Raw genomic sequence first — 15495 nt, 5'->3', positions numbered from 1 at the left:
ATATTTAATTTATAGAAATGCAAATATAAATACAGATTTTTGGCACTTGCGCGTATTTCTCCGCATTATATTTTATATGTAAATAATTTCCCACCCAAATCTTTGGAAATAATCAGTTTTTTGGGTGCACTTCAACGACATCAAGTTTGAGGAGGAAATTTTTATTTTTCTTCTTATATTTAATTTATAGAAATGTAAATATAAATACAGATTTTTGGCACTTGCGCATATTTCTCCGCATTATATTTTATATGTAAACAATTTCCCACCCAAATGGCTCATTTGAGCTAACTTTTTGTTAAAAAAAAAAAAAAATCACTCTAGCATTATCTTTCTTCAATGATAATTACAAATATATCATTCAATGATAATTCTTTTTCTAAAATGTAATTCATCGGATTTCAATTTTTTTTGGAATCTCCTTCATCGTTTTTTTTGTATTTTAATGTCCATCATTTTTTATATAATACGTTAGTTTCTAAATTTAAATGTGATATCAAAAGTTATCTCTCATTAACTTGCTACTTTCTCGTATTACACATTATTTGTCAAAATCACGTGTTTTTTTCTCCAAATGATATATCTTTTCTTTTCATATGACATGTTATTTTTGTTTTGTTTTTTTTTCAGCAAAAGTAATTTATTCAGAATAAAATATGTCAAGGTACAAAAGTTCCATTAGCCATGAAGGAGGATTGCAAGAATCTGAATAAAAATCTAAATTATTACAACCCAATTTAGCTAATAAATGGGCAATCTCATTGTTTGTGCGATGAATAAAGGAAAATGTTGCATGAACAAAATTTCTGGAACAGAGTTTGATGTCTTGTAATAAACCATTAATTAATGTTTTGCAGTCTCCTTCAAAACATACATTGGTGAATCCCTTAGCAACAGCTTGTTGAATGGCCAGGAGTAAAGCTTGCGCCTCTCCCTCTAGTGAATTATTTGCATTTCTAAGGATACATGAACCCCAATAAATCGCACCTCCGAGATGGTTACAGATCATCCATCCTCCTACCGTTTTCCTTGTATCTGCTCTGAAACTAACATCAAAGTTACATTTCACCAATGGAGATTCTGGTCTCACCCAATCGGGATTATAAGGTCGGTCTGAAGAAACTGAACAAAAAGAACGAGATGGTGTTGACTTAATCCATTCAAACACATAAACCCTAGATTGAGATACGATTCAATTATGATCACAAGCAATATTTTGGAAGATGAAATTGTTGCGATCCTTCCAAATAAGCCACAAAGGAAGTAGTTTATGTTCCTTGGATAAAGATTGATCATCAAACAAGTGTAATAAAGATGAAACATTTAAATCGCGGTCTGTGTCGTGGAAGGATGATAGTAATGGGAGATTAGCCAAATCCCAAACCAACTTAGATGCAGGACATGTGAATAGGGTGTGATTAATAGATTCATCAGCGTCGTGACAACGTTGGCACAATGTACTAATATCAATACCCAGAGAGACAAGTCTAGTAGCGGTACCTAAAGATTTAGATAGCGCAATCCAAATGAAATGTTTTATTTTTGGTAAAATTTGCAGTTTCCATATTTTGTTTTTCAGTTCAACGGAAGCATGAGGAATGGCAGGACCAGGAACCAAGTAGGAAGGATTATGTGTAGCCAACCAGTAACCAGATCGAACAGAGTATTCTCCAAAGGCATTATAGTGCCAGATAATTTTATCTATTGTGACAAATTGTGGAATGTAAATTTGTTTTAAAGCATCAATATCAGTCGGTTTAATCATATCAACAATTGCAGGTGTATCCCATGATTTAATGGAACCAGTGCAATCGATTAAAGATGATAGCATACCGATGGCATGAGGGTCAATAGAACTAATAAGTCGTGGGGGATGCTCTGCAATAACATTATCCGCATTGATACGAATTATTGAACCATCACAAACACAAACTCGAACTCCTTTTTTTGGAAGACTTAAACCAGTAAGAATGGATGACCAGCCATAAGATTGTGATTTTTTGGGCGTGACATCAAGAACTGAAACATCAGGAAAGCATCTAGCCTTGATAACAATGCATCGTTAAACTTAGCTAAATCTCGAAATCCCAAAACACCTTCTCTCTTAGAGTATTGAAGCCTTTTCCAAAGCAATCCAAGGAATGCCTCTATATGAAGTTGTTTTCTTCCACCAAAAGTGCATCAGTAACCATTCTAGTTCAGAAATAAGTCCAAGCGGTAGTTTGAAGCAGGACATAGCATAGACCGGCATTGCAGCTGCAACCGACTTGAGCATAACTTCTTTCCCTGCAGGTGATAGGAACTTGCCACTCCAATTTGCCGTGCGCTGTCTTACTCGTTCAACAATATAATCAAACATTTCTTTTTTTTTCCTACCAAATTGTTCCGGTAAACCAAGATACTTGCCTCCACCCCCTTGATTTGGTATTTGTAAGATTCTTTTTATAGAAAATTGACGGAGACAAAAAACTCGAGAGCCAAAAGTGATAAAAGACTTTGAGCTATTGATTTTTTTTCCTAAGTAGTATTCATAGACATAAAAAACATCTTTTAAGGCCTGACAGTTGTGAATGTTTGCTCTGCAAAAAAAATAAGCTATCGTCTGCAAATTGAAGGTGAGTTATAGGTGGAATCCCATTGCCAATTTTGATTCCTTGTAAGCATTTGGAGGACACCTGAGACTTAATGAGGTAGCTTAAGATGTCTGCACACAAAATGAATAGGTATTGAGACAGTGGGTCACCATGCCTTATCCCCCGACTTGTTTGTACCTTACCATATGGTGTACCATTTACCAAGACTGCATATTCAACTGATCTAACCGTAGTCATGATCCAATTAATCCAAGTAGTTGAAAAACCAAATAATTTCATTGTGGTTTCCAAGAAGTTCCATTCTACCCGATCATATGCTTTGCTGACATCCGTTTTAACAGCCATATATGTTTGAGAAACTCGTTTTCTTGCTTTGAGTGAGTGCATGAGTTCATGAGCAATCAATATATTATCAGTGACTACACGGCCTGCGATGAATACAACTTGAGAATCAGAAACGATAGAGTCCAAGTGACATTTTAAACGGTTGACCAGACACTCAGAGATAATCTTATAGATGACATTACGAAGCCATATGGGACGATAATCAGCTAGAGTTTCTGGCTCTGTAATTTTAGGTATCATGCAGATATTTGTATTGTTAAAACCAGGTTTCATGTATGAAGTTGTAAAAAATTCTTTAACCTCCTTGGTTATATCCTCACCAACCACATTTCAACATTGTTTGTAAAATCTAGCCGTTAAACCATCTAGACCGGGTGCTTTATCATCACCAATAATTGTGAGAGCCTTAAAAATCTCATCAGATGAAAATTCTTTCGTCAAGTCATCATTTATAGCTTGTGTGACAGTTGGTATGAAGTCGGCAAAATCCATAGGTGAAACCAAGTGATTCGTCGTAGTATACATGTTTTGGAAATATGTTGCCGCATGATGGCCAATAGTTGTATTGCCACTAAAGATATGCCCTTGATCGTCTTTGATCGAAGTAATATAATTCTGAGCAAACCTATTCTTAGTAGAGGCATGAAAAAATTTCGTGTTTCGATCACCAACATGAAGCCATAAGTTCCTATTTTTTTGTTGCCAATAGATCTCTTCCTGCCTGTAAGCCGAGGTTAATTGTTGTCTCAATCGGGGGATCATATCTCGGTCTGACCTGTGAAGACTTGGCATTGCTCTGTTTAAACGATATTGAAGCACATCTATTTGTTTAGCAGAATTTATGTTGCTTTTATGTTTGCAACGAGCCATATAAGTGCGACAATGCCGTATTTGATCCACTATGGTATGATGTCGTTGTTCCTTGCAAACATTCCAACCCTCTTTTACATAGCTTTTAAAATTTGCAACATCCAGCAGCCTCTTATCAAACCAAAAGGGTTTCCGTAAGATAGGATCATGGCAACCAAAACGTAGCACCACAGGTCTGTGGTCAGACCCATTAAAGTCCAGAAACTCCGCTTCTCCTCTTGGAAATGTAGCAGACATTCCGAGTTCACCAGTAGTCGGTCAAGACAACACTTGATTGTGAAGGTATGACGTTCACCAACCCAAGAGAACCTATCCCCCGTAAACTTTAGATCCAAGATGTGAGACCCGTTTAGGCCCATTAGAGGCCCAGCCTCTTTGTTAAACAAAAACCCTAAGCGAGTGTGTATATATGGGTGTACGTATTGTCTTCTTCGTCATAACCGCTTTCAAAGTTTTCGTTCCAACTTCGATCACTCCCTTGTTTCCGTAAATCTGGATCTCAAGTCACCATCACCATCCTCGTTGAGTCAAGTTGTGTCCTTGTTTGTGAGAAAGTGGGAACGAGTTGTTCGCCACATTACGTCGAGCCGTAGTCACCACCGCTTGAGTCACCGTTTGTCTCTGTCTTTCACTTCTCTCGCCGGAGTCGAGATCCATCACCGGTGGTTCGTTTGGGGTAAGGAAATCCAAACATTAACCTGTTTTCCATCTCCTTCACGTCACTGTTTTAGTCTCTTTAATCTGTTGCTTCTGTCGTAAGTCAGGTCGTTGGCTTCTTCATCTGCAAGTTAGTTCGTTGCTGTTGTTTCTGATTGCTCCGCAAGCTAGGTCGTATGGTTCCTTTTGCACTAAGTCTCTGGTTCCTCTGCTCTGGTACTCTTGATCCGCAAGTTCCATACTAGGGTGCTGAATAGTTTTCTTCTTGTGCAAGTTTCAGGTTAACCGCTTTCAACCTCTCCGTTCCTAGTGTCGTTTTCAATCAAGAGTCAGGTGGGGGAGGGATATGCGGATTCATAACACCTCACTTACACTTTTATGCATCAGATAAGCATTAGTATAGAGTTAGACATTATTTATTGTTGGTTGATAGGTGTTAGAGTAATAATATTTACATGCGTTAATAATGCTTGCTGCATGGTTATTTGATACGTGATAGGCATGTCGATTGTTAATGCCATAAGTCGTAATGCTTACTGCATGGTAATATGATAACGTGAGATGCATGCTGCTTGTTAAGGTTTTAGGTCGTACTTTAGTTTTGATGGTGAGAAAATTATAAAGGAAATAATTATAACGGAATTGAGATTGTTGGACAGTAATGAACCGACGGGTTCATTATGGGTCATAAACCGCTGACGAGCAGGGGAAGAATCGAGCTATTGGTCGTGGTCTTCTAAGGAAGGGGGTTTGGGAGCCGGAAAAAGTGTTGATGGCCAAACCTATAATCAACGTAAAATACTTAAATATATATTGAAAGATAATTATTGTGGAATGTCTTAGTCTTTCACGCAAGTGAAAGCTATATGCTTGTTGTCTGGTTTTATGCTAGTGTTTGGAAGTTATGTGAATGTGTATTTGTGAGGTTATGTTTCGGTGGGCAGTGTGGACCACCTCACTGAGTAATTAATTACTCACTCCCTATTTTTTTCTCCTCAGGTCTTGGTGAGAACCTCGAGTAGTTGCACAAGTTCGTCTCGCTTTGTGGTGTGATTTTGGGAACATTGGGTTTAATAAGTTTACCGGTTAATTCATAACTTTATTTTATGTTCGGATTTGTTTTTATCTAAGAAATTCTTCTATTTTCTTTTGACAAGATTATTGAGATGATACATTAAGATTTTTATTTAAAGAATGTTTTTTTTCCGGAAATATGGGTAACTTAGCATTTTTATTATATAGAAATGTTTTAAAATAAACTTTCACTAAGGAAACTAGTGTAGACTCAAAGGGTTTGGGAATGGGTTGTGACACAAGAGATCGCAAAAGGACATCATTTGTCGAAAATCTCTAAAATTCCAGTCCGCTCTCAAAGGTCCACCAATTTTCTCATTGTTAGAAAGGGTCTCATTAAAGTCCCCAACCAAAACCCATGGACCATCTTTATATTGTGATAATTGTTTCAGGTAATCCCAAAAGAAATGTCTTTGATCTTGAACAGGATGCGCATAGACACAAGACAAATAGAACTGAAAGTTATAATACTTAACGTTTACATGAATGATCCTAGTATCCTTAGAAATTAGGGATACGTAAACATTGTTTTTCCACAACAAAGCCAAACCGCCACTCCTACCACAAGGGGGCACAGTAATTACATTATGAAATCCTAGAGAATGAGCAAAGTCAACAACCATAGTACACTTATTAAGAGTTTCAACAAGAAATAGCATATTAGGTTTATAAATACACCAAATACTATGTAGTCTAGATTTAGTCATAGATCCGCCAAGGCCTTGGTAGTTCCAGGAGATGATCATCATGGACACAATTGGGGTACCGGGCCCCCCGCGCCTCTGTCGATCTCATTTGGTGCAGAACAGGAACCATCAGACTCAACCCGTTCCTTCTTACGGATATGGCACAAGACTGCCTGATCTTCAGCAGCTTCCCATTGTTGATAAAAAGCTTCAACCGCCACCCTTTTACGCTTAGAACTCGTCTTTCCTGAATCAAGAATCAGACACTTATCCTCATGGATATGAGAGAAGGTGTCTCTGAACTCCTTGCTGAACTTGACATGTAAATAACAGAGCCTTTCAGCCGTAAGTTCAGTATCCTCAAAATACTCGGGGGCTCGCTTGGAGCGGATGAACTCGGCCCAGCACCCGGAGTCGAGTAGTGATTCTGTAGCCCTGGTATTGTTTCAAAAGGATCAATTGTCTCGAGAGTATTGCTATCAAATAGGACATCTCGCTCAGCCTGAGGACCAGCCATGTTTTGATCATTGTCGTTTGGCGGTTCCTCTTGATAGAAATCAGCATCCTCACCATTCAGATCACATTCAGCAACATCATGTTTGAGAGAACCACATTTGGCACAAAACTTACGGAGCCTCTCGAAGCAGTACTTAATGATTGTGTTATCACCCACTATGAATTGAAAGTTACGCTTGAATCTTAAAGGCCAGTCTACATTCCAATCTATGCTAACCCTTACAAACTCCACCATATTAGCATTTTCATCAAAGTCTACTGTTTTCACTGGTTCTAATTGGTCCCCTATATACCTGGCCATATCATTGGAGAGATAAAGCAGTGGAATCCCGCGTATTTGAATCCAAAAGGGGATTATCTTCATAGCTTCATCGGTGATGTTTGGGTGCCAGCGATGAACCTTCAGCATCCATTCGTTGAAAGACCAAGGGCCACAGCGTAAAACCATGTTAAGAGATTCCTCCGATTGAAACACAAATAGAGCCTTTCGCAGCCCCAAGATCCTCCCAACGACGATTCCTTCTACACCCCAAATTATGGGCATATGTCCAATCAAAGCCCTCAAATTCTGATTGTGAGGGTTCACCGTAGAGACCACCAAAGAGTACCGGTTAGCGGTCACCGCTTTTGCGATGAATTGCGGAGGCAGCGGAACTGGGGCATCAGTTATGCCCAAGTCCAGATCTTGTAGTGATTTTTTGATATAATCACTCATTGTCGAAGAAATAGTGATACCGAACAGAGATGAAAGATTAGAGAACAGAGATAGAAGAGAAAAATTGCCGGGAAGAAAGAATTTATATAGGGTTGTCCATGGCGGTTTCCCCGAACGGTTATCCAATGAGATAAACGGACAAAGGAAACTGCCATATAACCGTTTTGGCAGAAAGACACCGAAAGAAGTTACAGTCTTTAGGCCACAAACTTCAATCGAACCAATACTCCGACAAGAAGAAAAAGAAAAACGATCGATCTGCAAATCGTTGAAAAATCGTCCTCACAGAGAAGCGTCGCCATCGAGAGAAACGTTTTCATAAATAAATTTATTATTAGTATAAATGATATATTTTCGTAACAAAGAACAATAAGTTGTTGTATTTTTGTCTTTTATTTCAAGAAAGTTTTGATTTTTCCACTTCTCAAAAAATAGTCACTCACTTTTTTGCACCAAGGTTAGTTTCTTAATTAAATTCTATTCTATACTTCTAATAAAACCCTTAATTATATATATTAAAAAAAGAATTTAATTTTTTTATTTTTGTCAACAGCATATTAGCTTAGAAAGATTTGATTCAACCAATAATATAAATGATTTTAGAATAATTTAATCATAAAATATTAAATATTGTATTTAAATTTTAACTCTAAAATAAAGACCAACCAATCTGTCAAATTACATGGAGTCACAAATTTTTATTTTTGAAGTACGGATTATATATATTTTGCTGAGGTACAGATTTTTTTTTTTTTTTCGTCAAATACAATTTTATTAGCTTAAATCAATCCTTAACAACTGTTTGAACCTTGATGGTTGAGTTTTGGAATTTTGAAAACCACTATCAGAACTTAAACATTCTTTGGCTAGGTAATCAGCTACATTATTACAAGAACGATTCACATAAACGTAAGATATTTGAGAAAACTTTGATGACCAATAATGAATGTCTTGGATAATGCCATAATGGTTGCTATCTCTGAATGTTTAGCCTCGCCCTTGATTACTTTTATCAACACTTCACAATCGCCTTCAAAAGTCACTTAGTGAAAACCATATCTCAGCGCTTGTTGAATTCCATATAATAGTGCTTTCGTCTCAGCTATTAGAGGTGTAGTTGTATTAGATAATTCTGTTGCTCCCCATTTCTTTTCAATTCCATTATGATCTCTGATTATCCATCCAGCTGCTGCTTGTAAAGTTTGATGATTAAAACTCGCATCGAAGTTGCATTTCACCTGTGGTTCTATAGGGATTTATATTTGTCAATATGACATATTTCATGTGCTCATTGATAAAAAATTATACTCTTTCCAATCTATAACAATTTATAGAGAAGAAGTTCCTTCCAATCAGGTGGGAAAAACTGAAACTGAAATGATACTCAAAAATTTAATGCAAAATAGATACTCAAATTGGGAAAAACTGAAAGTATGATTGTGTTTGGTCTGTTTTCTATAGTATTATTTTGACTTTATAGTATTTTCAGAAAAACATGTCACGTAGCATTTAGACACCGTGTGGATGTGGAAAATGAAGCAACAGAAGCTTTTATTACACAGACGACGTCGTTTCCAACTCTCCATCTTCCATTTTTTTTCTTTAGCTTGTCTTTAATTTTTTTTTTTTTTGTTAATCTGTGTTTTCTCTTCCCAAAAATACAAGAATGAGATTTCTTATACTAGTAACGATCTTAACAAGCTTCTTCACAGTGACTCCAATCTCAGCCAAATTCTACACAAACGTATCTTCAATCCCACCGTTACAATTCCTAAACGCAACGCAAAACGCGTGGGAAACGTTCTCGAAACTCGCCGGTTGTCACATCGGTGAAAAAATCGACGGCCTCTCCAAACTCAAACAATACTTTCATCGTTTCGGTTACATCTCCGCCGCCGCCGTCGATAACTGCACCGACGATTTCGACGACGTGCTCCAATCAGCGATCGACACGTACCAGAAAAATTTCAATCTCAAAGTCACCGGAAAACTCGATTCCTCTACTCTCCGGCAGATCGTGAAACCACGATGCGAGAATCTGGATATGATCGACGGTGTTTCGGAGATGAACGGCCGAAGAAAGCTTCGTACGACGGAGCGGTACTCGTTTTTTCACGGGAAGCCGCGGTGGCCGAAACGGAAACGAGATCTGACTTACGCGTTCGTGCCGCAGAACAATCTGACCGAAGAGGTCAAACGCGTGTTCGAACGCGCCTTCACGCGCTGGTCGGAGGTGACGCCGTTGAATTTCACGCGCTCCGAGTCACTCCTCGGAGCTGATATAGTGATTGGGTTCTTCTCCGGTGAACATGGAGATGGTGAGCCGTTTGATGGAGCGATGGGGACGTTGGCTCACGCTTCGTCTCCTCCTACGGGGATGTTGCATTTAGACAGTGACGAGGATTGGTTGATCTCTAACGGTGAAATCAGCCGTCGGATATTGCCGGTGACGTCGGTGGTTGATCTTGAATCGGTTGTGGTTCATGAGATCGGACATTTGCTAGGGTTGGGTCACTCGTCGGTGGAAGATGCGATTATGTTTCCGGCGATTTCTGGTGGTGATCGGAAAGTGGAGTTAGCTAAGGATGATATAGAAGGGATACAGCATTTATACGGTAGTAACCCGAACGGAGACGGTGGTGGTGAGAAGAAGAGTAGCCGTGAGCGTCAAACTAGCGGTGGTGATAGCTTGCGTCGGTGGAGAGGGTGTGTGTTTAGCTTACCATTGGTTGCCACGTGTATTTTCTTTATTTGTTTTTAGACACTATGACATTATTTGGGTATTTTATGCCCCTTTTATTTGGGGTCATATTCTATTTTATTTTTCGTTGTCTTTCTAAAACTAAAAGTAAATATTCTATATGATTGGTTTATGTCCAACATTGGTTGTGTACTTTACCAAACTGGTTTATATATACAATATATATATATATATTTTAAATTACCTTGATTCCATTAAGACCAAAGCCTGGTTCATACAAATGGTGCCTCCAGCAACGATTAACACCTACACCGAATATAAAACTTACTGGTTTATATTTGACTATTTGTGTTACGGTGATGAGATAAATCGACAAAACTCTCTATATTTTGGAGTTTATCAACTATCAAGTTTAGGACAAAACTATCGATTTTGTTTTATTGTCTTTCAAGTTCGCCGACAACGAAAAAAAAAAATGTTTTACAAGTACCACAAATTGTTTATGATGTAACATTTTACATACGTAAGTTGGTTAGTCCAATTTTGTTTGAAAATGAAATGATTCCACGTACATCTTTCTAGTGTTATAATGGTGAATTCGAAAGTGGACTACAATTATCAACGATCGTGATTTTGAACATTGATATACTATTAAGAATCAAATAAATGGCAAATTAGAAAATAGAACTTTATAATTGTTGCCGTCAATTCACTATGGTTTAACCGTTTAAGTAATGGAATCAAATTCACAATTTGAGGATGTTCTAAAATTGTTTGTATAAAAAACTAATGCTGATCATTGCTCAATGGCCAAATTATACGGTTTTCTTGGAAAAAACTAGGTTCAAGTCCGGATTTGGTGAAAATGGTTATAGAGGAAATATATTTGTTTTTCTTGTTCTCATTTTTGGGCAAAAATAGTTTTTGAGATCCATTAAAATATGAACAAATCTTAAAGAATGTATTTGGAATACATTTTGTTTTTTTTTTCTGCAAAAAACCAATTTATAGGTAAATCTGATTGGTAAATTTTCAAAATGAAAGATTGTGTTTTAAGAGGAAACAAAAAAACGAAATTATAAAAAAACAAAACTAAATCATATACATATAAAAAACTTCATAACAAGATACTAACCAATCACCATCGTTACAAAAGAAACTAACCAACTTCAAAAACTAATAACAAAAATCAAGTTCTTTTTTTACCGTTTGTCGAGGCATCGAGCAATGCCAAACCTATATAAGCAAATAAAGGCCAACACTTCTCATTGTCTCCTATACAACAAGTATTGATAAGCAAGAAAAATTTAATATCTGCTTATACCCTAAACAAAAAAGGTAAAATGACTTCTAGAGGGTGTATTCAACTTGACATTTTAAGTGATTTGTGTGAAATTTACAAATCATATGTTATTTAATCATGAATTTTAAAAAATCTATTAAAATTCACTGTTATTGAACTGATGATTTAAAATTCTACTTTAAAATCTACTGTTATTGAACTGATGATTTAAAAATTTACTTTAAAATCTAATGTTATTCAAAACAATTTTGTGGATTTAGATTTTAATGATTTTTAGGATTCTGGAGGATTTGAGAGGATTTGTTTAGTTAAAAATACAGAAATCTAAATCTCATGGTTTTAGGTGGGATTTGAAAGAATTTTACAGAAAAACATATCAACTTCTCTAAAATCTACCAAAATTCTAAATTTCCTAAATCCCATCAAATTCTCCAAAATCATGGTTTGAATACACCCCCTATTGTTTATGCGTTAAAGACTTTGTGTCTGCTGCCTGTCTTGTTCATTGCTGTTGCAAGTCGTCGGACCGTTAAACCAAAGGTGTTCAATGTCAAACGCCATGGTTCGAAACGAGACGGAAAAACTGATAACACGGATGTATGTACACAACAATTTTTCTAATTTTAATTTTAATCACCAGTTAGTTTTGAGATAATAATATATGAATATTAAGACAATTATAAACATATATGACCAATATAATAACATAAAGATAATTATCTATTTTATTTATTTAGTTAGTTTGATAATTAACTTATATTATTTTAACGCATACAAAATTAGGTATTTATGAGAGTATGGAACCGTGCATGTGCAAGGAGAAGTGGAAGTAGTAAGATCTACGTACTCAAAGGAACTTTCTACCTTGGTGGTATAGAGTTTGTTGATCCATGCAAAAATCCTATTGAATTTGTTATTGATGGAACTTTGTTGGCTCCTGAAAACCCTAGCGACATTAAGCAAGATACATGGTCAACTTTAGGTACATCAATGATCTATCTATCTCTGGTTTTGGTACACTTGACGGTCAAGGAAAAAAGTCTTGGCCACTCAATGACTGCCACAAAAACCCCAATTGTCCTAAATTAGCTATGGTAACATTGCTTAAACTTTTTCACTTAGCGCCTCATTTTCAAATATATGATTATTATTTACTTGTAAAGCATATTACATAGTGTGTGATATGATACTTATACAATGAAAAATTGATTTAATGATTATTTATTATACCCAATTTTATTTATGTTTGTACTCATTTTATATATATATGAGAAAGTAACAAATCTTTTAATAAATTCGATTTTTTTTCATAGACTATGGGATTGGATTTGTGAACAATTCAAATATTAAAGACATAACATCACTCAACAGCAAAATGGGACATTTCAACTTCTTCTCCCTCCACTACTTTAACATTACTGGTGTCACTATAACAGCTCCCGGTGATAGTCCAAACACTGACGGTATCAAGATGGGTTCGTGTAGCAACATTCAAATTTCAAACACAAATATCGGTACTGGAGATGATTGTATCGCCATTCTCTCTGGAACCACTAACCTCAATATCTCAAATGTCAAATGTGGTCCCGGACATGGGATTAGTGTCGGAAGCTTAGGGAAGAACAAAGACGAGAAAAACGTGAAAGACTTAACGGTGAAAGACATTATTTTCAATGGTCCAAGCGATGGTATTCGGATCAAGACTTGGGAATCTTCAGCTTCTAAGATCCTTGTTTCAAACTTTGTGTACGAAAATATTCAGATGATTGACGTTGAAAAACCGATCAACATCGATCAGAAGTATTGCCCTCACCCACCTTGTGAACATGAAAATAAGGTTAACTTTTTATGCAAAAAAGCAAACTTCATTTTCTTTTCTTCCATTACAAGCAAAAACAAACAATACAACTTGTGCTTCTTTCTTTCAGGGTGAGTCTCATGTTCAAATCCAAGACGTTAAGTTAAAGAACATATATGGAACATCAAAAAATAAAGTGGCTGTGAATCTGCAATGTAGCAAGAAATTTCCGTGCAAAAATGTTGAGCTAATTGACATTAACCTCCAGAAGAACGGACTTGAAGGTGGTCCTTCCACTGCAAAATGTGAAAATATTAACGGTTCCGCAAGTGGTAACATGGTTTTCCAACATTGTCTTAATTGATTTGACGGTCAATTAAAACAATGACAATGTGTTGTATATGATATTTTCATTTATGTATAATTTCCTAATTAATTGGTGTATATGGTTATGTTTTCTCTTAAAACCTAAATTCCAAATCGAATCATAAATATGTACATGTTTTCTGATAACTTAATGCCAGGAAAAAGGTTATCCGGTGTTAGAAGACAAAAGATTCATACAAAAATATTTAGAAAACTTGGGAGAGTTTTGTGATCTAAAACAAAGCATTATTGTTTTCTAAGTAGGTTTAGTGTAGTTATAGGAAAATAATTGAACCAGGTCAACCTGGGAAAAACCGGGTTATCGCATGTCTTAATTATAGATATTAAAAACTAAAAATTGAGCAATTGAATAAAACATATGAAAATAAACTTACTTGTTAATCTAACTTTACAAAGTACAAACAAACACGGTCTATATTTTGTTTCATAGCTTAAAGATAACACATGTTATTATTTCAAATAAAAGATAAGCTAGGTGCATGAGAAGGAAACAAAACATATTCAAAACAGAACTATACGGAAGCTAGTGTATGTTTTGATCAATTTAGCAATTTAAAAAATCCCAAATTAGCCATATCTGCAGATATATCTGTCTTCTCCTATAATATAAGAAAATTACAAACATGTGTGTATTAAGAGAAGAAAGGAGTCGTAAAATTCAAGAGATGGAAGAGACTTCAGTTTCGAGATTAGTGAAGGCCTATAATCTAATTACAAAGTTTTATAGCTTATTGCAATTGGCGTGTCTCCCCATTGAGAACTCTCAGATGTACACGGTGTTGATGTGTTCTTAACTGAGTTTTACAACAAAATGAAAAGAAAAAGAAAAAGACATTTATGAAAGACAAAGATGAAGATGAAGATGTTGATGCAGTCGCTGTATTAGTTCAGAGTACTACAAGAAGTAGTTCAACGAAGCAGATAAGATGGATCTGAAATAAAGAAATCAGATAAGGCGATTAATATTCAACCATGAAAGTTATGAAGACTAGAAGCTTGGAGAAGAGTCTAGAAACATGAAGAGTTTCCTTTTTAGTAGAAAAGGAAACATGAAGAAGACTTTCCTATTCCATAAAAGAAAAGGAAATTTGCAAAGAGATTTGACAATTCCTATTAGGATTAGAATAGGAATTTAAGCTTGTATGGCCACGACCTATTTTGTATAAATAGGGGGCTAAGCCTTTGTAGAGGTTAGCACAAAAGAGCAAGAGAATTCTTAGACATTAAGGTTATGTGGGTTCTTGTAGGAAAGCATAACGCTTAAGGGTGAAGATGTATTGGATGTCTGAAGTAGTGTCTGTGTGATTCAAGACGTGATACAAGATTGTTGTTGTTTTATGTGTGTGAGATGTTTATAGAAGGGTTGAGAAGGCAATATTGAAGGACGGTTTGAGTATGAATTGAAGAGGAAAACTACTATTTATTGGGTTGATAAAATTGGAGTTTTACAAGGAAAAAGAAAATAGCAAAAAGGAAAAAAGTCATTTTCTTATGGAATTTGGAAATCTTCTCCTATGGTGATTAGGAAGTATTGATGAATATATAAGGAGGTGTTGGGCACGTCCTAGAGAAACAAGAGAGCTGAGAGATAAAGATAAAAACCCTAGAGAGCTTTCTCATTGTGTGCGGCTTAGTTTCGCGGTTTGGTGCTTGTGTTGTTCAAGCTTATTTGATCGTCGGTGTGACGTGTGTGTGAAGGTTGCTCAAGAGAGTTGAAGATCTGAAGTCTAGGCTCAGGGGGAGTTTAGTCCAAGGTTAGGTTATCTTGGTTTAAATCTAGGCTTGGTGTTAGTCTAGTTAAGGGTAGAGAATTATAATTAAGATTTCATGTTATAGAACGGAGCGGTGA

The 15495-nt window shown here is 36.1% G+C and overlaps 1 protein-coding gene and 2 pseudogenes across 1 annotated transcript; 2 read left to right on the top strand and 1 right to left on the bottom strand.

Moving 5' to 3' along the window:
• Positions 1-6285: 6285 nt before the first annotated feature.
• On the bottom strand, positions 6286-7457 carry LOC147925219 (uncharacterized; annotated as a pseudogene).
• A 1420-nt stretch (positions 7458-8877) lies between these two features.
• LOC104750116 (metalloendoproteinase 5-MMP) lies at positions 8878-10337 on the top strand. Its single transcript, XM_010471865.3, has one exon. It carries the CDS (start codon positions 9124-9126, stop codon positions 10216-10218), a length of 1095 nt encoding a protein of 364 aa, XP_010470167.2. The 5' UTR covers positions 8878-9123; the 3' UTR covers positions 10219-10337.
• Positions 10338-10892: 555 nt separating this feature from the next.
• Positions 10893-13623, top strand: LOC104753466 (exopolygalacturonase-like; annotated as a pseudogene).
• The last annotated feature ends 1872 nt before the right edge of the window (positions 13624-15495 follow it).

This window comes from Camelina sativa, chromosome 16, assembly GCF_030686135.1.
Source record: "Camelina sativa cultivar CO46 ecotype springtype chromosome 16, ASM3068613v1".
NCBI classification, from domain to species: Eukaryota; Viridiplantae; Streptophyta; class Magnoliopsida; order Brassicales; family Brassicaceae; genus Camelina; species Camelina sativa.
The sequence above is the reverse complement of the archived record's forward strand: the minus strand, read 5'-3'. Positions and strand labels throughout refer to the sequence as shown.